This window comes from Chelonia mydas, chromosome 3 (genome assembly GCF_015237465.2).
Source record: "Chelonia mydas isolate rCheMyd1 chromosome 3, rCheMyd1.pri.v2, whole genome shotgun sequence".
NCBI lineage: Eukaryota > Metazoa > Chordata > Testudines > Cheloniidae > Chelonia > Chelonia mydas.
This window is the reverse complement of record NC_057851.1, coordinates 106094006-106120713: the sequence shown is the minus strand read 5'-3', so window position 1 is coordinate 106120713 and position 26708 is coordinate 106094006. Positions and strand designations below refer to the sequence as shown.

At 40.3% G+C, this 26708-nt stretch overlaps 1 protein-coding gene across 5 annotated transcripts in view; it reads right to left on the bottom strand.

Moving 5' to 3' along the window:
- UTRN (utrophin) overlaps positions 1–26708 on the bottom strand; it is a 594587-nt gene that overhangs the window by 310357 nt on the left and 257522 nt on the right. For all 5 annotated transcript variants that reach the window (XM_037894924.2, XM_043543078.1, XM_007056268.4 and 2 more), the window contains 5 exons: positions 21555–21769; positions 20209–20326; positions 16672–16877; positions 14083–14237; positions 5544–5733 (listed from right to left, as the gene is read on the bottom strand). In XM_037894924.2, coding sequence (XP_037750852.1) covers positions 5544–5733; positions 14083–14237; positions 16672–16877; positions 20209–20326; positions 21555–21769 — 884 coding nt within the window. The remainder of the gene's footprint in view (positions 1–5543; positions 5734–14082; positions 14238–16671; positions 16878–20208; positions 20327–21554; positions 21770–26708) is intronic.

The window sequence follows — 26708 nt, the reverse complement described above, 5'->3', positions numbered from 1 at the left end:
GATCCATAGGGGACCCCGCAGTTCACTTCTCTCCATTGTGAAAATGACCATTTGTTCCAATCCTTTGTTTCCCATCTTTCAACCAGTTACTGAACCATGGGAGGACCCTCCCTCTTCATCCCATGGCCACTTAGTTTCCTTAATAGCCTTTGATGATGAGAGAGCAAGTCAAAGGCTTTCTGAAAATCCAAGTACAACTATATCGACTGGATCACCCTTAGTCACATGCTTGCTGACTCCCTCAAAGAATTCTAATAGATTAGTGAGGCATGACTTCCCTTTATAAAAGCAGTGTTGACCTTCCCCCCCACCAATCATGTTTATCTGCTAGGTGACTGATAATTCTATTCTTGATTACAGTTTCTACCAATTTGTCACCCAGTGCTGAAGTTAGGTTCACTGGACAGTGATTTACAGGATCTCCTCCTCCTCTGATATAAAAATCAGAATTACTTTATGTACCCTCCAGTTATCTGGTACAGAGGCTGATTTCATTGTTAGGTTACATACCATAGTTAGTAGTTCTGCAATTTGAGTTCCTTCAGAACTCTGGGGGTGAATACCATCCATTCATGGGGACTTATTAGTGCTGAGTTTGTCAATTTGTCCTAAAACCTCTTCTACTGACACATCAATTTGGGACAGTACTTCAGATTGGTTGCCCAAAGAGAATCTCTCTGATGTAGGGATCTGCTCTGCAGTGAAGACCGAAGTATTAATTTAGCATTCCTGCAAGTACTCCTTCGTCATCTATTGGCCCCACTGTATGGCAAGTTTTGTGCTTCTGATATACTTAAATCATTTTTTACTGTTAGTTTTTGCATCGTTAGCAAGTTGCTTCTCAAATTCTTTCTTGGCCTGCCTCATTATATTTTTATATTTTACTTGCCAGAGTTTCTGCTCCTTCCTATTTCCTGCATTAGGATTTGTCTTTCAAATTTTTAATAGATGCCTTTTTGGCTCTAATGGCATCCATTAATCTGCTGTTTAGCTATGGTGGCATTCTTTTGGACCTCTTACCATCTTTTTTGATATGGGGTATACGTTTATATCCCAAATTAAAGGATTAAAACTTTTCTTTGTAACGTGGGGTGATAGCATACAAGAGATTTGAGCCACTGAATTAGGATATGAGATCTGGTACACAGCACAGGATGAAGATGAGAATGGAGACTGCAACCAGTACTACATGCTCATTTTTAGACTGCAGCATTAGATATATTCTACAGAGCTAGAATACAATTTACCTGTTCACCTAGAAGATGCACACTTTTTTTCCAATGTCTAGCCTGACTGGATAGCCAATGTCTAATTTCAGGTTTAGTTTGAAAATCTGAAAAAATTAATACAATTATGTATCTATTATTAATCTGCATATTATCCATGTGAAAATCTCCATATATCTTTCTAGTGCATCAGTCAGCATGGTATGGAGGCACCAATTAAAATTAATATTAAGGCTCTGATGAATTCACAGAACCTCAGGTATTGCATAGCTTTGAAGCGACCATGTTATACATTGCTCAGTTTTAAATGTTTCAAGTGCTGGCGTACTCCCTTTCAGACAGAGTGATCAGCTTGAAGAAGATTCTACGTCCTTGCCTTGGTTCCCTGCGAAGCAATCGGTTCTCCCCCCTTCTGTATACTCCCTTTTCTGAGAAATACGACAGCATGTAGGAATATGGGAAAACTAAACACTTACTGTCTTTAAAAACTGTCTTTACTTGCTTTTGTGTTTTTCCATTTCTTTATTCTCTGCTCGCACTCTCTCCCGATTTTATTCTTTTATCTCCACATTAAATATTATACATTTCTCCATCTTTGTAATTATTTTGCTCTTCATTTTCCCATTACCAGGCTCTATCCCTAGCTCACCTCCCCCTCTTCCAGGTCTCCTATGCATACATCCCCCTGCTTATACCTGTGCTAATGCCAGCTTGCTCTGCTGCACCCTGTGTTCGGGATCCCTTCTGCATGGAGTCTGTCTAGAGCCAGCCTTCTTCATTTAAGCAGATTCTTCTGCCCAACACCAGCCTCCTCTACCACAACCTATGCATTGGATTGGATGGTCCCCCAACCATAAGTTCTTCCTCCCCCAACCATAAGTTCTTCCTCCTTGAACAATTTTAAAATAGATTTCCCAGCTGGCCTTTTGGCTTCCCACCTCATTCTCACCTCCTCATTTGACCATCACTACTGAATCAACTATTCTACTCACCAAAATGGCCGCTCCTGCAACTCATCTTCACTAAACACCGACAATGCAAATATCATATGAAAGCAATTTCCTTCTCACCTATCACCACCTCACTTCCAGGGCATAGCCCACCTACCCTTCCATCCAGTCTTTTTGTAATCTCCCAGCCATCAGTACCCTTGATTTCCACACCACTCTCCATCCCCTTCTCTCAGCTCCTCTGCCTCCATTCAGTCCTTCCCCCAAAGCAGAATTATAGCAACGCATTCTACTCACTCCATTTTGACTCTTTTTCTCCCTCTTATCCACCACAAAGTCTGTTCCTTCAACCCCCTACCCTGACTTACATTCAATATCTGATGCTGCCACTTCCCTTCCCATGCCACTGAACACTTCTGGACTTCCCATGGCAAAATAGATTTCTTCCACAGCAAATCTGCCCTCTCCTCTTTCAACTGTACCATTTTCTTTGTCATCCATTTCATCCAACACATGCAAGGAATTAGAACACCAATAATAACAAGGTTGATGACTAGTTAAGTTCATTTTATCTATTTTAAAAAACAAACAAAAAACTTACAAATGATTTGGAACCATCAAATTATGCAACAGCTAACCTGTCGGAATCTAGTCATGTTACTCTAGTCCTCTCTTCTGTTATTTGTTAAAAACTTACTTGTGTCTTGTTTCAAATTAGATGTGTCACAATCTGAACCCCTTGTAAAGTGCTATTCAATCAGTGTATAGTTCTCCTAAAGTTTCTCTTAAAAGCAAGGACAGTATGAGCACAGCACATGTTTTGTAACCGATTTGATTTAGGAAATACAATGCCTTGTACATTTAAACACATGAAATTGTGAGATAGACAGAGTTTCATGTTACTGTATATACCACAGCATCAGGGTTAAAAATAAAATATTTTGAATGTGAACAGATTGTGGGTCTGAGTCTGGAGCAATTTTATTTCTCTTTCCTGTAGGTATAACAAGAAAGACTAACTGTACAGTGCTGAAAGAAACATAAGATAAAAAACAAATGTCTGAAAACACAGGAATACACTTGGAATTATTACATCAATACAATAATATGAAAATCTATACTTTTAGAAGACTAATGATCATCAGAAAGTGGAAGTGACCTTGGAAGTTGGGGGGAGGGAATTTATTTCAAAGTCACTGAGTTATGAAAGCCTTTGATATGTACTATAGTTAAACCTTTCATATTTGAAAGGGAACTTAAAATTATGTGTTGACTCATGGGTAGGTTAGGAGACTATGCTCCCTCTGTTGTGCAGTGCAGAACAGAGCACAGCCACGGTAAAGACAGAAAACAACAGTAAAAGGTGCTGAACTAAGGGAAGTGGACAAGTGGCTGCGCTTTAGCTTTCTTAGCCCCAAACAGTCACCTCTAGCTTCTCTGTGGCCACAGAACAAGAACTCTGCTCCTTGTGGATGAGAAGGATTTTTATTTTAAAAATGGAAACTTTGTACAACTACGGAGAGCTGATCACGCCTCGTGACACAGAGGCCAAAATAAGGGTTTCCTTCTCCACTGTCTTACCCCTTGTGTACTCATTTTCACCTGTGCAGAGGGGGGTGTAAAACCTTTGAACCTTTTAGCCTTTGAACAGGTGTAAATGACTACAAGGCAATGTAGAATCAAGCCCTCCACACACCACACTATCTCAGATCCTTAACTCTCTGTTGTCCCATTTCAGATCCCTTACATCTCCTATTTGTATACGAAGTATTATTACAGTATTTCCCATCTGTGCTGGATTTATCTCCTGCTTTTGTGATTAACAACCATGGAAGGCTTTTTTTTTCTTTTTAAAGGAGAAAATGTTAATTCATGGAAGATAATTACAGACTACTATACCACCATGGTACAATAGTTACATGAACAGCCACATATCTAGAGAGGAGTATTCTGATTGGCCACATTAAAGCATTGGCCGTACTATGTCTGCTATACAATAAACTACTCTTTCCCTAAACTTTTGTTATCACAGATTTTAGATTAGTTAGTTTCATTTAAATTTAATACAGATATGCTTAGATCAATTGCACAATGGATTCTAACAAGCTCTTGCTCATTAAAAACTACTCGAGCACCATCAATTTAGACCATGAAAAGATATTACTCCAAACTTGGAGCTGGACTGTGTGGCTGACCTATCTATTGTGCTTTCTTTCCCCACAGAAAGAAAATACATTACATTAGATGATAAAGTAAACTAACTGAAGGAGAAACATATTAAAAAAATTAGGAAAAAAGGGGGATAGCTGTGAAGGAAATTCACAGGATGTCAACAGGGCAACCAAAGAATCCATATTATTTCAGAAATCATTGTAACCATTTATCTCCTAGCACAAATGCAAAACATGGAAAATTATTTTAATCTAGTGGAATCCAACCTTTTCAGCCTGAGGCCCAAACATAGCATTACAAAGAGGTCAAGTGTCTCCAATCAACCCTTTGGTACATATTCTCTGCCCTGCTCTCTTCCAGTTGTGCCCCTAAGGCAGAGCCTGTGTCACCCTCCCCACATATTCCAGTAAAGAGGGCATGTTGGGTATGGAGAAGGGAAGTAGCTGGAGTGTGCTGACCCTAGGGGGAGTCTCCTGTCTTCCCCTCCCCCCACCATCCTCCTTTTGGCCTTTCCTGAATGGCTGTGTGAGGAAGGAGGAGCCATTCTTTGCTAGGTATTCCCCTAGGCCCAGGGGGGAATACCTAGCTTTCCCAGTCTGGCAAGGAAGTAGGCAATGGAGCAAGCAGAGCCACTTTCTCTTCTCACTCCCATGTAAGGCAGCTGGTTACCAGCAGGGGAACTGCTGAGCAACAGTGAAGGGATAGCAACAACTCAAAGCACTCCCGGCTAACAACAGCTCTGCTGCTGGGGCTGCAGGAAAAGTGCCTAGGAGGAGGGGGGAGTGAGGGAGGCATCTGAGAAGGCATATCTGTGCTGCCTAGTGGCAGGGCAGAGTCAAGCACTTAAGTTAAGCAATTGGGTGTAGCTAAGGGGGCACATTTTCAATTCATAATATACATTTTCTTCTTAACACAGCTACCCACCAGGGTCACAATTTAGAACCTGAGGGATGCAGACTACCCAAGACAAAGGCTGGACACCCTTGCTTTAATCCCTAGTAAGGATTCTTATATTTCATTAAATCAATAACTTCCTCCATACCCATTGCCATTTTGAAATATTGTTTTCATGAAGAAGATGCAGGATTTCCAGTTTATTAGGCGCCTTTTCCCTGTCAGATTCACAATAGTAAATGTGTAAATAGTAAATAGTAAATGTAAAAACACACACACAAACACACTCTCGTGCTCTTACCTGCATCTGTTTTTTCAGTTCCCCAATACAGGCACTGTCCTCCAGAGCAGTCTCCCGCTGGGATGCATCTGCAAGGACATTAACTGTAGTTTCTGCCTCTTGCATCCACTTGAGAAAGCCCTCTAGATCCTTGACTAAGGCTTGCACTATCTTCAGTTCAACCTCCAAGGCATTCTGCCTATCACCAGCTCTGAAAGCACAAATAAGACAAGCATCTCAATTTTTTTTCCATCAAGACATAGCATATCATGTGAATCATAAATGCAGATACTGTAAGATGATCTCAAGATTCATTAAGATAAAACACTAAGAAAACTGTACAGACTGTTCCCACTTGTTTTCTTGTATGTTAGATCATTGGTTCCTGGAATGTTGCATCTGTATCTATCATTCTGTACTGGATATATGTAGTACACCCAAACCCCTGGATTTGTGTGAGGAGGATACAAATTATTCAATAAAACCTAACATTTCCATCTATGTGTTATCATAATGGCTGTGTGACACTGCAAGTGTGAGAAGCTGTTATTGCCACATTTTGAATGTTTTTCTCACTGCTGTTAGCAATAGCCCGTTGCTGTGAATGGAAACCATTTCCCTAAAATTGAATATACTTTACACATTACAGCATTGTGGAATATTGAATAGATGTACTTCATTTGCATTTGTTTAGGAGAGCCAAATGACTTCCATACCCTAAAAATACAGGGCTTCTACAAACAAATGATATTTGCCTTTATGTGACAGTGTTGACTTCACACTAGCTGACAACAGCCCCCATTAGGGTGGAAACATCTAACTGTATTGACACCTCTTGCCTTTGATAATTTTCTTGGTGAAAATCATTGAAATGTTGCAAAAACCAGTTACCTCGAATGACCTTAATTTCTCCAAATTGGTGGCCTTATGCCCAGCATGACCGCCTCACACTGGAAGCTAAAATAATGTTTGCAATTCCCTATACTGATAGCCTTTTGGTACCCTAGGAAAGAAGTGTCATATTTAACATCTGTGGGTTTTCTTTTCTCCCTGTGGTCACGAGTACATACCTAAAGAATGTGCCATATTTCAAAACTATAAGCCCAAAAAGATACTGGTTACAACATCCCTCGGCCCACACCGCTTCCCGCAGCCCTCGTTGGCCTGGAACAGTGAATCGTGGCCAGTGGGAGCTGCAATCGGCCGAACCTGTGGATGCTGCAGGTAAACAAACCGGCCCAGCCCATCAGCGGATTTCCCTGACGGGCCGCATGCCAAAGATTGCCAATCCCTGTTCTAGCTCAAAAGGCCATGTGAACAGTAAATCAACTGATAACTTTTTGGTAATATTTGACAGAAAGGTCAATGGTCAAATCTGAGATTTTCCCATAATAGCAGCTCATAAGTAATAAGCCAAATTTAAATATTATGATTCAAAAAGACACTTAAATGACTGAAATTGCATTAAACAGACTCGAAGTATTGCTAACATTCAGCGGACAGATCAAAAAGTCAAATTTGGGGGAACCGGCTCAGGCCCATATCTAATAAAGAGCAAGATTTTGCCAGCCTCACTCATGCTGAATAGAAGCTTTGTGCCAAAGAGTAAACTCAAGTACTAGGATACCTAAATATCTGGCAGAATCTAGTCCAAAACAGACATACAGAAAGGAGAATTCCAGTGTGTGGTTTCCAATTGTATAACCACACACACTTGTGAGCTTATAGTGATGTGCTCTGGCATCATCATAATAAATCACAAGGGATAGCGTCAAAAGGCTGCAGAGCAAAGCTTCTCAAACTGTGGTCTGCGGAACACTGAGCTCCATTCAGGTGGTCAGCGGATACTTCCCTCTAAGGTGTGCACCTGGACGGCCAGACATGAATAAATAAAGGGCCACCCACTTGCAGGCATGGCTCCACTAATTAGGTGCCTAGACACTGGAGCAGACGCACATGTAAGGTGAGGTGTGGCCTTGTGGGGAATAGGTGGGAGGTGGCAGGGGGCAGTGCGGTAAGAAGAGGGGGTGGGGGAAATTTGGGATGTGTAGGGCTGCGGAGGACAGAGAAAGAAGAGACTTTCCCCAGCCCCAGGGCTGTGGCTGTCAAGGAGAGAAGGCCCTCCTTCCCAGCCTCAGCTCTGTGGCTGCCATGGTGGGGGAGACAGGGACAGATCCCCATCCTTCCCAGCCCCAGCTTCGGGGCTGCTGTGCAGGGGAGAGATAGAACAACTTTATTACAGAAATGTAACAATTCAAAATTGTTAGTTAACATTTTTAAAAAAAAGAAAAGGAGTACCTCTGGCACCTTAGAGACTAACCAATTTATTTGAGCATAAGCTTTCGTGAGCTACAGCTCACTTCATCGGATGCATTCAGTGGAAAATACAGTGAGGAGATTTATATATACACAGAACATGAAAAAATGGGTGTTTATCACGCACACTGTAAGGAGAGTGATCACTTAAGATGAGCTGTTACCAGCAGGAGAGTGGGGGTGGGGGAGGAGGAGGAGGAGGAGAAATACTCACCAGCAACCACACATCACACAACAGAACCACTAACCCAGGAACCTATCCTTGCAATAAAGCCCGTTGCCAACTGTGTCCACATATCTATTCAGAGGACACCATCATAGGGCCTAATAACATCAGCCACACTATCAGAGGCTCGTTCACCTGCACATCTACCAATGTGATATATGACATCACGTGCCAGCAATGTCCCTCTGCCATGTACATTGGTCAAACTGGACAGTCTACATAAAAGAATAAATGGACACAAATCAGATGTCAAGAATTATAACATTCATAAACCAGTCTGAGAACACTTCAATCTCTCTGGTCACTCGATTTCTGACCTAAAAGTGGCTATTCTTCAACAAAAAGACTTCAGAAACAGACTCCAACGAGAGACTGCTGAATTGGAATTAATTTGCCAATTGGATACAATTAACTTAGGCTGGAATAGAGACTGGGAGTGGTTGAGTCATTACACAAAGTAAAACTATTTCCCCTTGTTTATTTCCCCCCCACCCCCCCAACTGTTCCTCAGACGTTCTTGTTAACTGCTGGAAATGGCCCACCTTGATTATCACTACAAAAGGGCTTTCTCCTCCCTCCCCCGCACTCTCCTGCTGGTAACAGCTCATCTTAAGTGATCACTCTCCTTACAGTGTGTATGATAAACACCCATTTTTTCATGTTCTGTGTGTATATAAATCTCCTCACTGTATTTTCCACTGAATGCATCCGATGAAGCTTATGCTCAAATAAATTGGTTTGTCTCTAAGGTGCCACAAGTCCTCCTTTTCTTTTTGCGAATACAGACTAACACGGCTACTACTCTGAAACTCAACATTTTTTAAAAATCTGATTTACCCATTATCAGTTATACATAGCACAGTATGAAACTGAATTTGATGATGTTTTTTCAAAATATGGACCAAATAAAAGTGAGTACTTTCAGTAGGACTCTCATTGTATAGGCACGTCTACCAGTAGCTTCTATCCGAAATGCTGCTACTAATCCAGTAAATTGTCTCTTCCCTCCAAGTCAGAACTAAACTAACAATCTCATACGGTGTCAGTGGCAAAGTGTTCATGAAGAGGCTGCTGTTTAGAGGAGACATAAAAGCAAAATCCTCACCACTTGTCATTTTTGTATGTGTAGGAGTTTCCCTGTTATTTTGGCCAAAATTCTAACCTTGTACATTTACATTCAACCTCCTTACATTCTCCTTAAATTTTAAATGAAGGAATGAATTTTCTTCCCCTCCTTCCTGCTGTACTGTGCTGTGCAGTGTTTGCTCAATAGTATTAAACAGTTGCTGTGTTTGAAGCTACAGGTGGCTGAATTTCAATAGTGGCTGAAATGATCCATAGATGCAAGACCTGATTTTAGAAACAAAAGAAGTTTCAGGTTACCAGTTCCCTTCAGGATCAAGCCCATGGTTTGTACATTAGTTTATTGGCACTCTGGAAAAGCATTGCATAAATGCAAAATAACTGTCATTCAACGCAACAAGTCTAATGTTATAACTATTCTGTTCAAAGAAGTATCACTTGACTAATCCCCATCTTTTAGAAACTAAGTGGTTCCTACACCCTCCAAATTCCGGCTACTGCCATATAAACTATTGACAGAGCAGAACCCTTTAATTTAGCCCTGCCTCCATGGCTTGATGCTTCTGGGTCTAGATCTGGTGGGAATATGCCTGAACATTTATCTTCTTATTGAGGAAATAATAATGGAATGTTAATTCGAAGGATAGGGTGCTTGATAAATATGTTGTCTAATAACAACACAACACCCTCTAAAATTAAAGCAATGTAACTCAAAGAGAGTAAGAAATAAAGATGTCAAAGCAGCTAGGAAGTCTTGACTTCAAAATCATTTCCCTCTGTAAGGATTTCCTTCAAAGCAAGGGAGTAAGTTTAAAGGTGAAATAGCGATGAAAACAGAACAGTCTGGAAATAAAGGTGGCTTTCAAAGAAACAGACAAGCTTCAAAGTATACCTTGACTTTAGCAAAGCTTTTGATACAGTCTCCCACAGTATTCTTGCCAGCAAGTTAAAGTAGTATGGATTGGATGAATGGATTATAAGGTGGATAGAAAGCTGGCTAGATCGTCAGGCTCAACAGGTAATGATCAATGGCTCAATATCTAGCTGGTAGCCAGTACCAAGCAGAGTGCCCCAGGGGTCGGTCCTGGGGCCAGTTTTGTTCAACATCTTCATTAATGATCTGGATGATGAAATGGATTGCACCCTCAGCAAGTTCACGGATGACACTAAGCTGGGGGGAGAGGCAGATACTCTGGACCCTATCCCTACACCTCCAGCATGACCTATACAAATTGGAGGATTGGGCCAAAAGAAATCTGATGAAGTTCAACAAGGACAAGTGGAGAGTCCTGCACTCAGGATGGAAGAATCCCATGCACTGCTATAGGCTGGGGACCGACTGGTTAAGTGGCAGTTCTGCAGAAAAGGACCCGGAGATTACAGTGGATGAGAAGCTGGAGATGAGTCAACAGTGTGCCCTTGTTGCCAAGAAGGCTAACAGCATATTGGGCTTCATTAGTAGGAGCATTGCCAGCAGATCGAAGGAATGATTATTCCCCTTTATTCGGCACTGGGGAGGCCACACCTGGAGTACTGCGTCCAGTTTTGGGCCCCCCAATACAGAAAGGAGGTGGAAAAATTGGAGAGAGTCCAACAGAGGGCAACAAAAATGATTAGGGGGCTGGGGCACGACTTATGAGGAGAGGCTGAGGGAACTGGGCTTATTTAGTCTGCTGAAGAGAAAAGAGTGAGGGGGGATTTGATAGCAGCCGTCAACTACCTGAAGAGGGGTTCCAAAGAGGATGGAGCTCAGCTGTTCTCAGTGGTGGCAGATGACAGAGTAAGGAGCAATGGTCTTAAGTTGCAGTGTGGGAGGTCTAGGTTGGATAGTAGGAAAAACCATTTCACTAGGAGGGTGGTGAAGTACTGCAATGGGTTACCTAGGGAGGTGGTAGAATCTCCATTCTTTGACGTTTTTAAGGCCCGGCTTGACAAAGCCCTGGCTGGAATGATTTAGTTGGGGCTGGTCCTGCTTTAAGCAGGGGGTTGGACTAGATGACCTCCTGAGGTCTCTTTCAACCCTAATCTTCTATGATTCCATGAATCAAGACAATTGACCCAGATTTGTAAGCCTAAGAACTGGTGCACTGGACAGGAGGATGAGCTGAACTTTACACCTAATTTCATCACTTCAGGAATGACGGCTGCTGCACTAAATTTTAATATCTCAATACTTTCTGTTTGATTGAAATTGAGAGAAACGACTATAACGGGCTTACATTCTATCACTTTCATGCTATTTGAACTAAAGCTGAAAACATGTTACTAAGTATGCTCTTCATATTCCAGCAGCATGATTAGTATATCAAATGGTTTGAGAGTGATGATGTGGGTAACCTAGGAATTTTCCGTTTTTCAGTTAGAAGAAAAACTAGGGCTTATTTGATGGCCTAGTGGTGATCCACATTGTTATAAAAAAGACTGATACTTTTCATTTCATTCTCAGAAACTGCAAATCCAAAACTAAAAGAAAAGAGAGAACTCTACCCTTCACCGTAACCACCTTTTATGACAATAAAGCAAGTGCAGTCAGACTCCAAGAGGAGTCCAAATCCAGTCATGAAAGGACAGAGTCTCTGACAAGGGTCTTCCAAGGTTGTGGAATCCATACTGGATGAACTTCAGACTTCCATAAAACTGCAGAAGTGACACTGGACTAAGGAGTCCATAGGGAAAAAAATATGTGAATTCTATTAGTAAAGCCACGATCAAGAACAAGAAAATCATTCCCCTTTTAATTTTAGGCTCTTCCCAGCCCGGCCTGAACATTAAATTCCATCAACTTGTTTTTCAGATTCATACTAAAAATCAATACTCTGCGCAGGGGGGGAGAATGTGTCAGGAAGAAACAACTGGGATGCTGAAGACATGGAATGTAATCCATTATTGAAGCTGTGAAGATACTGATGAATTACCATAGTTTTAGCCCTTGAGTATAAAAATGTTATTAGCCACTGTACAGCATATCCAATTTACACCACATCAAACTGGAGGGCTCAATCTCTTTAATGTCAATAGCTTTAAAATTAGCTGTTGAAAATTTAAAGTTCTGCTGGAATTATGTTTTATAGCTGTATTGTGATGCTATTCAGAACAGTGAGTCTTCCAGCTCAAGTAACTAAGGAGAGTCTTCCTGGTTTCTCCATGCATGAATACTGCCAGAACAGACCATGTAGCACTTCTTACAATATCATTTTAGCATAAATCTTTATTTAACGCATAAGCCATAGAACTGAACTTTGTGCACAAAACAATCTCTCCCCCACCAATGCCCCATGTGAAGTAAGCCTCCGATTGTATGGTATATATGGCCTAGGTTGCCAATCACATACATAAACTGAGATTTTTACTTCCATTCTTTTTTCATTTGGGCAATCACAGTAACTGCCATAGGGATGACCCAAAATCCCAAATCTGAATGTGAATGGGTGATCAAGAAAGGACCTGATCCATGAGATCCTCAACACTATGAAGTGGCCCACACTATGGAAAAAAACCTGGGAGTCTCTGTCATAAACCAATGCCTTTTCCCACAGTGTGCCTGGAGCCACAGGAAGTTAGGTGCCCAAATCCCAGTGAACTTCAATAGGTTTTCAAACTCCTTTGAAAATTCCAGCATATATCTCAAGACACATCTAAAGAGGGATATATTTTTGTTCTCTCTCTCTCTCTCAAATCATCATGTAAGATGAGCTACAAAGTTTTATGCCATTTCAGTTGTCATCTCTGGAAATAACCAGGAAAGCATTTGTATATATTCCATGCCACATCAAAAGTGCAAACTACTAAGGTAGAGTTTTCCCTCCCAGGAAGAATAACAAGATTCTATATACTGCTTCCTTCATTACCTCTGATACTTACTGCATGCCACTGCAGTCACCTCCTCCTCTCCCATTAGGTCATAATGCCACTTATACAAAACTTTCATTATCCATCTCTCTCTTCTCATTCACTTTCAGCTACAAAAGCAGTTTCGTTGGTTGTCGTTATTTAAAAAGACTTTTTAAACACACTGAATTTTTCCCCTAATAATAATGATTTTCCCTGCTGAATCATCATTAAATTATTGGGTCAGACAAGTATCGTGTTTTAAAGCTTTTGATATTCAAAAAATATCAGTCATATATATTCTTGTATCATTTGTCTGTCAGTTACTAAAAAAAATATAAAACAGGATTTGAATGGAGATTTGATTACCTTTCAGGCAATATATACACATATATATGCACATATACACGAGTGGGACCATATTTTACTGAAAGGAAGACTTTCAGCACCCAAGTAACTACATCTTTATCAGTGAGTGTAAATAAGTAAATTTCAAGTGGAGAATAATTTACTCTTCCTACAGCTCCTCAAGTTAGATACTCAGGTTGAAAAATAAAAGGTACCACATACGAGACCCACAAGAAATGACAAACTGGCACTTCAGGAAAAGGATCACCAAGATCTGAAGAGGCTCACAGGAATTAACGTATGTCAGAAGACTGAACTGAATACATATAGACTCACAAAAAGGAAACTCGGAAACCATCTATAAATATCCAAAGGTGCTGATTTCAAAGAAGGGAAAGAATTGTTCCAAATGTTGCAGACACAAATGGCTAGGGGCAAAGAAATAAGACTGAACGAAGGAAAAATTGTGACTCTACATCAGAATTTATTTAACAAGAAGATCAATACGTGTATGGAAAAGTCTTCCAGGGTCAGTTATGGGAGTTCCCATAATGAGAAATACTCAAAAATAGACTCCCTCTGATATATGTGACCGTTGAACAGTGATAACCCTACATGCTACAGAAAATGAATGGGATTACATGACCTATGAGGGCCTCTCGTATCCATGAGTTTATGTCCAATATTTTGACTATTTAAAACTGCAAGATCTAGATTTACCATGTACAATATTTACATTCAGAGCCTTGAAAAAGTTACCTTTGATTCAGGTTTATCCAAGATGTGTTTAAGTGATCAGTGATTTCTTTCACCTTCCTTGTGTCATCATCACTGTAGTCCAGAAGAAGTTTATTAGAGAGGTCATTGAATGCAGCCACAGTTATGTCCCCTTTACGCAGTTCTTGTATTAGCAGCTAAGGAGAAATTTCAGAATAAGTCAATAAAAATAAACAAGGCATCAGAGCAACCTTAAAATCAAAGTCTGATTTCTTATATTTTGAATTTTGTTAAATTATTGCACACACAGACTATAAAATGTTTATGTGTATATTTTCTTGTCTGACGTAAATCCCCTATTATTAAGGCACTATAAATTTCAGTAAATGCTAATGAACTATTCAAATAGAAATATGAGAGAAAAAACTTGCTAAAGAAAACAAGGGACTACACAAATTCTTTTCTGCATTTCATTGTCCATCTTTGCCAGCTGTTAAGCAAAATACAGAGTAAAAATAAAGATGAACTTCAAAACAGAAGTATTTTTTCAAAAAGTCTGTTTTGTATAATTTTTCTCGCACTGTGTTCCACGTAAAATCTCTAAAATATTATGAGACATGCACCTCCTGCCATTAAAAATGGGAGTAGCTGGAATTTTTCTTCAGGAGCTGTAGGCCTGCTCTCTTTATAGGGAATGATATGCCATACTTGGTAACCAAAGATCAGAAGAGCATAATGCACACCTGCTTACAAACAAACCAATAATATGCTGCTGTACATTACATATTAACAGAGAACATAAGAGGAAAATTAAATAAAAAAAAAGGTTTAACGTTAAGAGGACAAAGCTCAAACTGCAGAGTATATGAGAGAAGTGCATTATGAATGGTTATTCATAATGAGTGAATACATTAAATATATTTTTCCATAATCTAAACATATTTAGTCTAAACTCTTCATTTTGCATGCTTCACTCATGCTACATTATCCATCATGGTATATTTATTAATAAACATTTAAATTATGTCCTCTAATAAATAGTGAACCATTTTACTCCCACTGCAGATGGGTTTAACTCTGGTCCACTGCTCTAGTGTATCTGGTGGGCACCAACTCTAATATCCAGAAAGGGGGTTTAGGTGGCAGTACAAAAGTGAAAGGGGAATACTGACGGAGCTCTCATGCCTCCCTAGTTCTGGGTGCAAAGGATTGGAAATATATGTGCTTCACACAGTACAGGCACTGTTGATGCTCTTCACTGACAGAGAAGGAGCAAGGGCAGGAGACACAGTTCTTGAATCCTGGAACTCTGGGCATAGTCCCAGGACTGCAGGATTGTCCCCAAAAGAGGCAGGGGAGTGAACTTATCCTATCCCAATTATAAGCTTACTAACTATAGACTTATTCTAATTAAAACTAGATATATACAAACTATTTATGAGTTTACTTTACAGATTATGCACTGAAGGAGGACACGATCCCAACTCAGGCCATGCAGCAATAAGAAGGAACTGGAGAGGCGTCAACCCACACCACCCTTTATGCCCTCGATCAGGAGCACAAGGGAAGCTATTGCACATGTGTAGGTCAACTGACACTGCTCTGAAGTATTTCTGGACTCCAGCACATGGCATGCATGAGTACCCACATGTGGAATATACCCTCAAGGAGGACCAGCACTCAAGGAAGAATATTTGAATGCTTTTTGGAACATTTGATGAATTCTCACCACATTTTCTCCCCCCTCCAACCCAACTTTTATCCTAATCTCCTCCCCTTAGACTATTTTTTCTAAAATTACATACTGTCTCTATCCCTTCACTCCTCCACCCAGCCCAAGAACAACCCACATTGATTGAGTTTCCTCCTCACTTTTGATTGTGAACCTTTAGTTCATCTTGTCCTACTCCTCCCCTAGCCCTCTCTATCCTTCCTTGCATCAGAGAGGCATGGCCAATCTCTGAGACACTTTCATGTCCTATGAAGGTAGCAACCAGCCCTGAGGCAGTTGGATTTGCTAATGTACTACAATGGATTTACTGGAATATCAAAAGCAGGGAACCTGATGAGGGATAGAGAATACATTTATTCAAAGAGGTTCATAACAAGAGGTCCTTAAAGGACCTTGCACTCTGCATTTGGGGTGACAATTCAGGTCAATTTTGGAATCAGTTGGCCCATCTCTAATAATTACTTCCACTGTCTCCAGTATGGCTAGTAAGTTGCTGTGAAGTAACATGCACTATGTTCAGTGATTTATGATAAGCTTGTGTCAGCACATTGCATTAATCCTGTGCTTAAGTAAGGGAATTTATTAGATGGAGATATTAAGTGAATGTGATACAAATATATCGGTTATATAAACATATACAGACACACTCGCACACGCACCATAAACTCACTACTTTTCACCAAACACGACTCTCGGGAATTCTGAACAAAAATAAACGTGGCTATTTAGAATATATAATTATATACAAACAAAGGTATATACTCAAATATGCACAGAGAACCTGTCAAAGGATGTTATCAATATTGAATCATATACTTCTAAGTCAGAGAAGACCTTAGGCTGACCCAATGACATCATACAGCCTGAGGAAGGAATTAGGAAGCATGAACAAATCTTACTTTGTTTTCAGAAATCTGTTTGATAAGTGTCTCTTTAGGAGCCTGCAGAAGCATGTGCAGACGAATATCATACTGTCCTATGATTTGTTCCATTTCTTGCCTCTGCTCATCCCACTGCATGCTGTCAGAAAGCATGTATTTTAGCTGCTGCTGCCGTACCTCCACACCATGCTGAGTATTGTCCCACTGGTTCTTGACCTTCTCTACTGCAAAGGAGAATGCAGAAAGTTATAACCTGAAGTTCACATCCACTAGCCAGGACTTCCTTATCTATTGTTTCCTGTGACCACCTGAAATGGAGCAAACCATCTGTATACAGAGCTGCAGCAAGACCAATAAAAATACTTCCGCCGCATATCAGGAGTATTCATACTCGCAGAGGCAAGAGAAAAGGATAAGTGGTTATACAGATTAGCCAATGGGTAAACAATAGTGAACAGGGTTAGGAAGACTGTTTTTTTTAATGCATATATAGTCTGTCCAGCACAGTGATACACAAAATAATAAAGTGTGGATATAAGGCCACATCTACACTAGAAAAGGTTTGTCAGGATAACCATTGATAGCTGGCTAACCCACCTAGCAAACAGACAGCTTACAACTGCAAAAAAGTGCTTGTACCAGTATAGCTTATACTGGTCTCTTGATTGCAATAAGACATACCGGTCAATACGTTTTTATGCTGGTATAACTGCCTCCACACTAGAGTTTTTGCCAATATAGAAATGTCACCCAAAAGAAAAAATAATCACATCCCTAATCTACATTACTATACCAAAAAAAGTTTCTAGTGTAGACTTGGCCTAAGTAGCTTTTACAATAATATACAATAATCATTCATTACAATGTATTTCCTTCAAATATTACCACTCCAAGAGCTGTCAAGGAGATTTAGCTATGTTGAAAGTTAAAAGGGGTAGTAACAAACCATTCTGTTACTAGAAATAGAGGTAAACAAAGAAAGAAAGGTCAGATTTTCCGACTGTGAAATTATAAAATGTCCTATTACTCTAGAATTTTGACCAGTTTTCATCATACTTTGAAGAAATATTTTCCTTTGCATTTAGAGTAAAGCTAGGCAATGTTCAGCACTAACTATACCAGCCTAAGTTACAGGAGTGGCTCATAATAAGGTTCATACAGAACTTGGTTTCAGCCTTAACAATGAGGAGACTCATCTCTCCTGAACACATTTAAATCCTGCCCACCTTGCTCACACAAATAACTCTCTTAAAATCAATTTAAGTAATAATTACCAACGAGTTATGTAAATAAAGCCTATAGTCAGGAGCATATTGTTCCACTGCATTTTTAAGAAATCTATATGGAGTTTTACTTATATATTGATGGTAAAATATGGGTCTCTGTTATTTATCTACATGAGGCATATTTTATTATTATTTTAAAAATAAAAATTCTTTCAAATCGATTAGGGTTTCTATGGACAGATTTAGAAACTTTCTGTGCATAGATAGAAAAACCACTGTCACAGCCAACAAAACAGATAACTTAAAGTTTGACAGTATCTGCACCAATTCTAAATGACATGGTAATTCTATTACAGTCCTTGCCATTTTCCTTCAGTACTGCTACTTCCATCACCTATGGATAGTATTGATTACATTGTTCTATTGTATATCACGCTCCTGAGCACATCCTGAGCACGGCTTTTATAGAAAAGATTTGCACTTATAATAATAGTGCCTCATGTACATAGGACAGATTTTTTTTTCTAAAGAAAAAACTTGTGTACTTATTTCCTTTCTATTTCTAATGCTGTCTATTTTAGGTACTTACATGACCCCAGCTACCATAATATCTGAGCAACTCACAATCTTTACTGTATTTAACTTATAATATCTCAATCACCTTTGTTCTGATCTGTGGAAAATCAAATGGCCTGTGTTCAACACAGATAATAAATAATACTAAGTATGCTTGATTCTAATTTATATTTGTTTATCAGCTCCAGGGGTATTTATTTTGCTGTTAAACAGATATAAGTGGGTATCAAATACACTTGGGTACTCAAGTCATTTTATTTTCCACATCTGAACAAAGGCAAAGAAAAGGGCCATATTTAATTTAATGGCACTTGTATGAATTCTAATCCCATATAAATGATTTCAAAGTATTCTAAACCACCAGAGTTCTCTTATCTGCATGAGGGCCTCTTTACTCATCCTTCACCAGTAAGAAATGGTACACTCAGCTTCACAACTCTCTCCCTGAAGAATGTTGACAATAACTTGTACCAGAAAAGCTATTGTATTGGTACATAAAATGTACTAGAGTCATCAACTGCAACCTGAGAGCAGCTTCAGGATGATTTCAGAATGATTTCAGTAGTGCTAAATTAGAGCTATGAAGAAAGAGCTCCAGCACCCCTAACAGAAAATAGAAAAATGTTACTATATTGGATACATGTTAGGTTCAAAAGCAAACAGCAGTTGCTGATAAAAAAATCAGTGATTTCATTACAACAGCAGAAGCAAAAACAGAAGTGAAAATAGTGTAACATTCTGCACTGGCTAATGTCCTGAAGAGGAGAATCTCCAGAGCATTCAGGTCTCCTCTGCAAACCTAGCTGAAAAAAACTCCTGAGACAACTATAAACATTGGCTGTCCATTTAAACCAGGACCCAGATTTTTAAAAATATTTAGGCATTGTGGCGCTTATCGTTGCAATGCTTAACTTACTTAGACAACTAAATCTCATTTTCAAAAAGGACTGCCAATAGGATTTAGGTTACTAAGTGTCTAACTCCCTTTTGAAAATGAAATTTAGTCTTCTAAGCCAGTTAAGCGTTGAAACATTGAGTGCAGCAATTCCTAAGTAGCTTTAAAAATCTAAGCCCAACTCAACAGCTCTGAAGTTTTTATGGCACATTATTATTACAGTCAAGAAATATCCTTTCCATATTACAGATCAAGACATTTCCCCCCATGATATGCTCAATTTAACCCTCCACTCTTTATCTCTATTAAAGATTCTTTCCACTTTCAACACACAACTCAATTATCTTGGCTTTTTCTTTTTTTCCTCCTATTCCCCAAACCCAACAAACAGGGACAAACACTATCAGAGTCTTTATTGCCCTCAGTTACAAAGTGTTGAGAACACAGCAGTTCATAATGAAATAAACAATACATTAATTCCTTTATATCACTGACTATGATGAAGAGAATAAGCAGGAAGAATTTTGCAAGCCGTTTCAAGCCTTTCATGAGCTACTCTGTACTGAGCTATCCAAGATATCTCCCCTCCTCCCCCCATACTTAAGAAATGGACAGTGAAGAAGCAGGAACATTTTAATTAGTGATTAGTGATGAGTGTTTTTAAGTAACACTGGGAAACTGAAAGTCACTTGACTGTTTTGACTGCTAAGTCCTACATGCGTACAAGCTAGTCTGCTATAATTAGGGAAAATGTTCATACTTTACTAAGAAAGAAAATAAAAGTTTATTTTAGTACAATGAAAAACTGATTATGCTTGCAAAAAAAATATACATATACATATATGAGAGAGAACTTACATTTTTCTGTGATCACTGTCCTAACATCTGAACTGGAAGTTTTATTTTTCAAATTTTGAGCCAAAGTAAAAACAGAATCCAGCTGAGGATGGCGCTGTTCTAAATCCTCCTTTGTTATCTGTAAGAATCAATATTAGATTTTTTTAATTACAAAATGCAAATTTTAACATTATAAAAACATTTTCTGGACTACATGCAGTTATGAACTTAAGACAGATTGTGCTTGTAGACAGCTGTTCCCATCTATATTTTACAAGTATAACTTACTTTCAGTGTCACCGTATCATAAAGCTACTTTATTTTCATTGGCTATTATTGAAGATTCTGAAGTGCAGATTAATCTATGTGAGCTACACATTAATTGGAAGTGCAAAACAATATTTTCAGCTACCTCTTTTTTCTCTTTTGTAAATTAGTTTCTCACTACAAAACCTAACAAAGCTATTACTAAAGAGTAATCATTATTAAAGGGGAAAAAGAAAATCAGCCTGTTTGAGGTAATCAAAAATGTCTTGTATCCAAAAATGTGAGTATAACATGATTTTGGCAAAGTGCTGACTAATTACTATACCAAGATGTAATGAATGTTATGAAGTTAAAAGAAAATCTTAACTTCTCTAAAGCTACCATACACTGAATTCTTCTTCGAAAAATTCTGACATTAGAAGTCACAATACAATGAGTTGCTCAGGGTTTTTGGTCATGTTTTAACTCATATTGATTAATGTACAGTTAACATAAAGTAAAATGATCACAAATGCTAATGTAGACACTCACAGACATCTATGCCCAGTCCTGCCTCAGCCCCAGGTGGACTATGATCAGGAACAAACATTTGTGAGTGTCTAACATTAGCATTTACAATCATTTTTCTAATTTAAATGGAAATAAATTAACTTTGTATTATAATACAATCTAAAATACCCTTATATTGCACAGATAACAGCATAGCTTTCTAAACTGACCAAAAGCTGATGTACTGACTTTCAACAAAAGGCATATACCAGCAAAAGATTTTGGTAATGCCCCTACACATATTCACTCTACATACAACACTTTTTCCCCAAATCAGAAGGTCTAGGCATAAAAACAGTATGGCCCTGGAGATGTAGGACACCAAGGGCTTAACAGGGGAAAGAAGAAGAACAATTTTAGAACTACAGTATATATAACAGATTTTTATTTCTCAAACAGTCATTTTCAAATAATTTTCACTAGCTGCAGTAAAGTACAATGATTTTCTCTTTGTTTCTTCCCTCACAGAATATATGGAAATTTAAAAAAAAAAAAACACACTAAAGTTGTTGTGTATCATCAAGATTACTAGTTTCTCCAGTGACACGTACTTTCATTCGTGCAATTGTACGATTGATCTCTTCTGCATTTCCCACAGTGACTATGTTCGACTTGAGCATCTGGTCAATCAACACCAGCCAATCAGCCAGTTCAGTTGTAGTTTTATCCAGATCAGCAGGTGCAGAAAGTTCCAAAGCCTGCTGAGTCTGTACAGGAGCTTCAAAGGGAGAGGATAGTAGCACCAGGTTTTGGACAGCAGGATAAGCTGAAACAATAAATATAGTCAGCATTTTAAAAAATATTCTTTCCTTAATATTTAAAAAAATCAAGTCCAAAGTGACACTGGTAAGAACTACAAAAACCACGGCATTTTCTGCAAGATCTACAAATTCATGCCAATGTGTACAGAGAAAGAATAGCAACAATGACATTTGAAGCACCTTGACAACAGCACACAAAAAAAAATCCTTCAGAGAACACAAAATACATGTCACTTAATTTTATGCCAATAAAGAGTGACCCAATAATTCACATTAATTAGAAAACAACAATGGTTTCCAAAGAAGGAAATGTTGCAAAAATCAAACCTGAATCATGATTACTTAAGATACAACAACTTGCCGAACTAAAAATATCAGGGCCAAAGAAGAGTGCATATGCCCTGGACATATAGATCTTGTTTCCAGTTGGGTGGGAAAGGGAACTACTGACCCACTCTCTGAAAGAGAAAAGTTACTTACCTTATAGTAACTGGCAGTTCTTCAAGACGTATAGACCCTATCTCTATTTCACTGTAAGTAGGCATGCACTCCATGCACCTGGAGCTGAGAATGTTGAAAGCAGTGGCCATTGGTCCACACATACACCCTGACTCAAGCAGACCAACCGCCTCAAGTTCCTTCTCCACCGTGAATCAGAGATGATCTGCGGCAGAGGGGAAGGAGGGTGGGTAGTGGAACAGATATATGGACCACACATCTTGAAGAACCTCCAGTTACTATAAGGAAAGTAACTTTCTCTTCTATTTCGAGTGCTGGTCCCTGTGTGTATTCCACTGTGGATGACTGACAAGCAGTACTCATATAGAAGGAGGGTACGAGGTTGCAGATGGTAGAGCCGAATGAAGGATTGCTGTTCCAAAAGATGAATCTACAGAGGAGCCTTGTACCAAGGCATAGTATCTAACAGAAGTATGGACTGAGCTCCACAAAGCCGTCTTACAAATATCAAGTAGAGGCATTTCTTGAATCCATGCCATAAATGTTGCTTACATTCTTGTGGAATGAACTCTTATCCCACGAGGAGGGGGAAGATTAGACAACTGCTAGCAGAGCAAAATATGGCCAGAGATCCATTCTGAGATTGCTTGAGAGGATACAGCCTGACCCTTTCCATTATGGTGACAAAAAGTTTAGGAGATTTCCTGATTCTTTTCATTCTCTGAAGACAAAAGGTTAAGGCTCGCCAAACGTTGAGGGAATGGAGCCTCCTTTCTTCTAAGTATGCATGAGGTTTTGGGAAGAATACATATAAGTGAATAGACTGGTTCAAGTGACATTCAGACTACTCTGGGGTTGAATTTAGGGCGCAAACTTAATGAAACCTCATCCTTATGGCAGGATTGGCCATCAATGGCCCCTGATCACTAACCTTCCTGGTGGAAGTGACTACTACCAGTAATGAGACCTTCATGGACAGGAGAGACATGGAGCAAGAAAGCTAATGGTTCAAAAGGAGGCTTAGTGCGTACTGAGAGAACAAGGTTCAAGTTGCATTGAAGAATAGACTTTTTTAATAAGCGTAGGGGTTCTGATTTGGTCTTTCCAGAATCTGCTAGTCAGAGGGCATGTGAAGATCAAGTAGCCCTCTGAAGGCAGATGGCATGCACCGACTGCTGCCAAGCACACCCGTAAGGAACTGATGGACAAACCTGCTGTCTTCAAGGAAAGAATATAGTTCAGAATTAAAGAAATATCTGTGGCTTCTGGAGAAATAGGTCTGATGCACTCAGATAGAGAAGAGATTCCACTTGGCTAAGTAACAATTCCTAGTGGAATCCTTCCTACTATTAGAAAGGATGCTCTGTACAGCTTCAATACACAATTACTCTAAGGATGATGTTCATTTAGGCTCTGAGATGTAGCAGACAAGGATCGGGTTGCCTGCTCTTGCCATTCCACTGAGTAGGGAGATTGGGAAGCATAGGAATAATGGTCAGTGCCTCAGATGACATGTGTAGGAGGTCTGGGAACCAAAATTATCTTGGCCAGTTGATGACAATAAGAATAACTCATGCCCTGTCCTGCCGAATCTTGCGCAAAACTTGAGGCCGTAGTGGAGGGAAGGCATAGTTCATATGATCTGACCACGGAAGATGTAGAGCATTGTCCTGTGAGCAGCAACCCAGGATTTCTCTAGAATGGCGTATGTTGCATTTTCTATTTATTTGGGAGGCAGATAGGTCCCTGGAGGGGGACCCCTCCCCCGAGCAAAAATATTGTTTACCACAGAGTTGTGAAGCACCCTTTCATGATCGACCACAAAGTGTCAGCTGAGAGTCCGTTAGCACATTCTGGTTTCCTCGGAGGAGGACTGCCAACAGGGTAATCTGATTATCAATACACCAGTTCCACAGACTAACTGCTTCTGTGCACAGAGGGGTGGATCTTGCTCCAACCTTTTTGTTGATGTAAAAAGACTGTTGTGATGTTGTCTGACATTATGAGGGGATGGTGACCCTGCACAAATGAGGGAATGCTTTTGCAAGCCCTTTGAACTGCTTGTAGCTCATGGACTCTCGAAACATCCAGGGGCCTCACACTGCACTGTTGTTCACATGAGCTCCCAACAGGGATGTGTTGGTAATGATTGTCCTGTCCCGTGTGGAGGCAAGGAAGGGAACGCAAATGCACAGCTGGAGGGGATTCTTCCACTATGACAAGGATGACATCGTTTTGCTGGGAACAGTCACTATGGTGCTCACGGACTGTTGGTTTGGCAAGTACATAGTCTGAAGCCATGCTTGTAGGCAAAACAAAGGTGGAGTCTAGCAAAAGCTGTCACATACGTGCATGAGACCATAAGTCTTAAGGGGGAGAGAGAGAGAGAGAGAGAGAGACAGACAGACAGACAGGTCTTGACAGGCACTCTGTGGCTGGCGATGAATCTGTCACGAAAGTCACAGATTCTGGGATTTTATGAGATCTCCGTGACTTCTTGAAAATTCCAATAATTCAATCCAGGGTGGCAGGGCTTGGGCTCCGCCTTCAACAAATCCGTGATTTATTGTTTATTGCCTGTGTCCTGTCTGACTTTTAATAAAAATACTCGTGACAAAATTGTAGCCTTAGTTATGATCTAGTCTATGATAAAGTTCATAGCTTGAAAAAGCTCTGTCAATAAAATCCACAAATTTCGAACAATTCAGGAAGTCGTACTTTCCCTGTAGCGCTTGGTAACTGGCTGTCCTGAACCACAGGCTAGAAGAAGAAAAGACCTTCCTTCCCAATAAGTTGAGACATTTGCCCTCCTTATCAGTCGGGGTAGATCAGGGTTGTTGCCTAGATCACTCTGCAGTGGCTAAAGAACAAGAAGTATGGTGAGAGAACAGGAATTCTGCCTCTTTGACAAGGCCATAGTATCGTTTTTCTGCCCTTTTAGATATGGGGGTGCAGGTAGCTGGGATATTCCAGAGCACTTTAGCTGGTTCCAGGATGGCTTCATTAACTGGAAGGGATATTGTAGGAGCATGTCCAAGAGCTTGGGTTAAGGATCCTGAATCTTCTCAAGAGGAATCTGCAGCTCCCCTACAATTCTTTGGAGTTCCTGGAATTGATTATAGTCATCATGGGGAGATGGAAACAGAGTCACCACCATGTCTGGCACTTAAGATGGCAAGCTCATTGGATCTGATGGAAACACTGGATCCGGTGCATACTCCTGCCCAGTAGGGTTCAGGGGCAGCTCTAGTTGTCCCCTCAAAAGGGGAGGGGAGGGATGACTCCCTAGCAGACGAGACCAACAGGATGGCACTGGTCCGATGGGCGCAGTATGGCCAAAAGGATGGGTCAAATGGGGGTCATGGTGGTCAACAGTTATGAGGTGGATGGTAATGTGAAGGTTGGTTACAAGTTGGCCCAGGATCTTCTGACTGGGAAGGTTTGTCCTGGAGAAACAGGGCATAAAGGTTCATTGGGCAATTCAGAATCTCCCAAAGAAGAAAAAAAATTGATTCCAGTTCGATAGGTAGTGCCCATGGTGCTGCTGGAGGAAAATCATAGCCCAGAGATGGAATGGGAGACAAACTCCTTCCAAAGGCCAGCTTCTGTGGTGGAGTTGTAACCTCTCTCAAAAGGGAGGGAACCAAAGAAGTGGAAGTCTCCGGATCTGAGAGCGCGAAGATGTCCTCAGGAGGAGAGTAGGTCTCAGCTCTTCCCAAAGTGAGAGGATTCCTGTGTGTCTGAACCACTGGAGCCACAGTAAAGACAGTCTGTGCCACAACTGTTGCAAATGGTACCATGGGTGGCCAATGTTCTCAGCAATATATCTTCATCAGTACCACCAGACCACGATTCGCTGCCAGTGAAGCCCTAGACTTGTGAGCTTTCTTATCAAGCCTCTGAGACTTAGTACGTTCCAAGTTCTCTTGGGCTGAGCTAATACTCAGTTTAGGCAAGATTGGATCCGACTTCTTCTAAGTGGATTTGAAGGAAGACTTAGCCTCTGGTTTATGAGAATGCTTCCTGCTCTCCCAGAAGACCCTACCAAATGCTCTGTTGGAGCACACTCCTTCACTCCTGATTTGACAAACTCCTTGCTTAGCTTGGCTCATGCATAGGGGACTGTGGTTAGGGGTTCCCTAGCCGTGGTCATATTGGGCCACACGGTGCCTCAGGAGGCAAAGTTCTCACCCTTCCCGGGAACAAATGGCAGATACTGCACCCTGCTGCAATGTGGGTTTCCCCAAGAGGTACAAGGAGCATTAGTGGTCATCGCTGACTGAGAAGGATCATGGGCAGGAATCACAAGTTTTGAAGCCCAGAAACCTGGGCATAGCCTAGTATCCAACCCAGACCACGAAGCAGTTAGAAGGAACTGGAGAGGCAGTCAGTCTACCCTGCGCTTTGTCTCTTCAGACAGAGGCAACAGGTGAGCCGGGCGAGACACTGCTTTCAAAATTCTCTGGCTCCAGGCCCATGTGTACC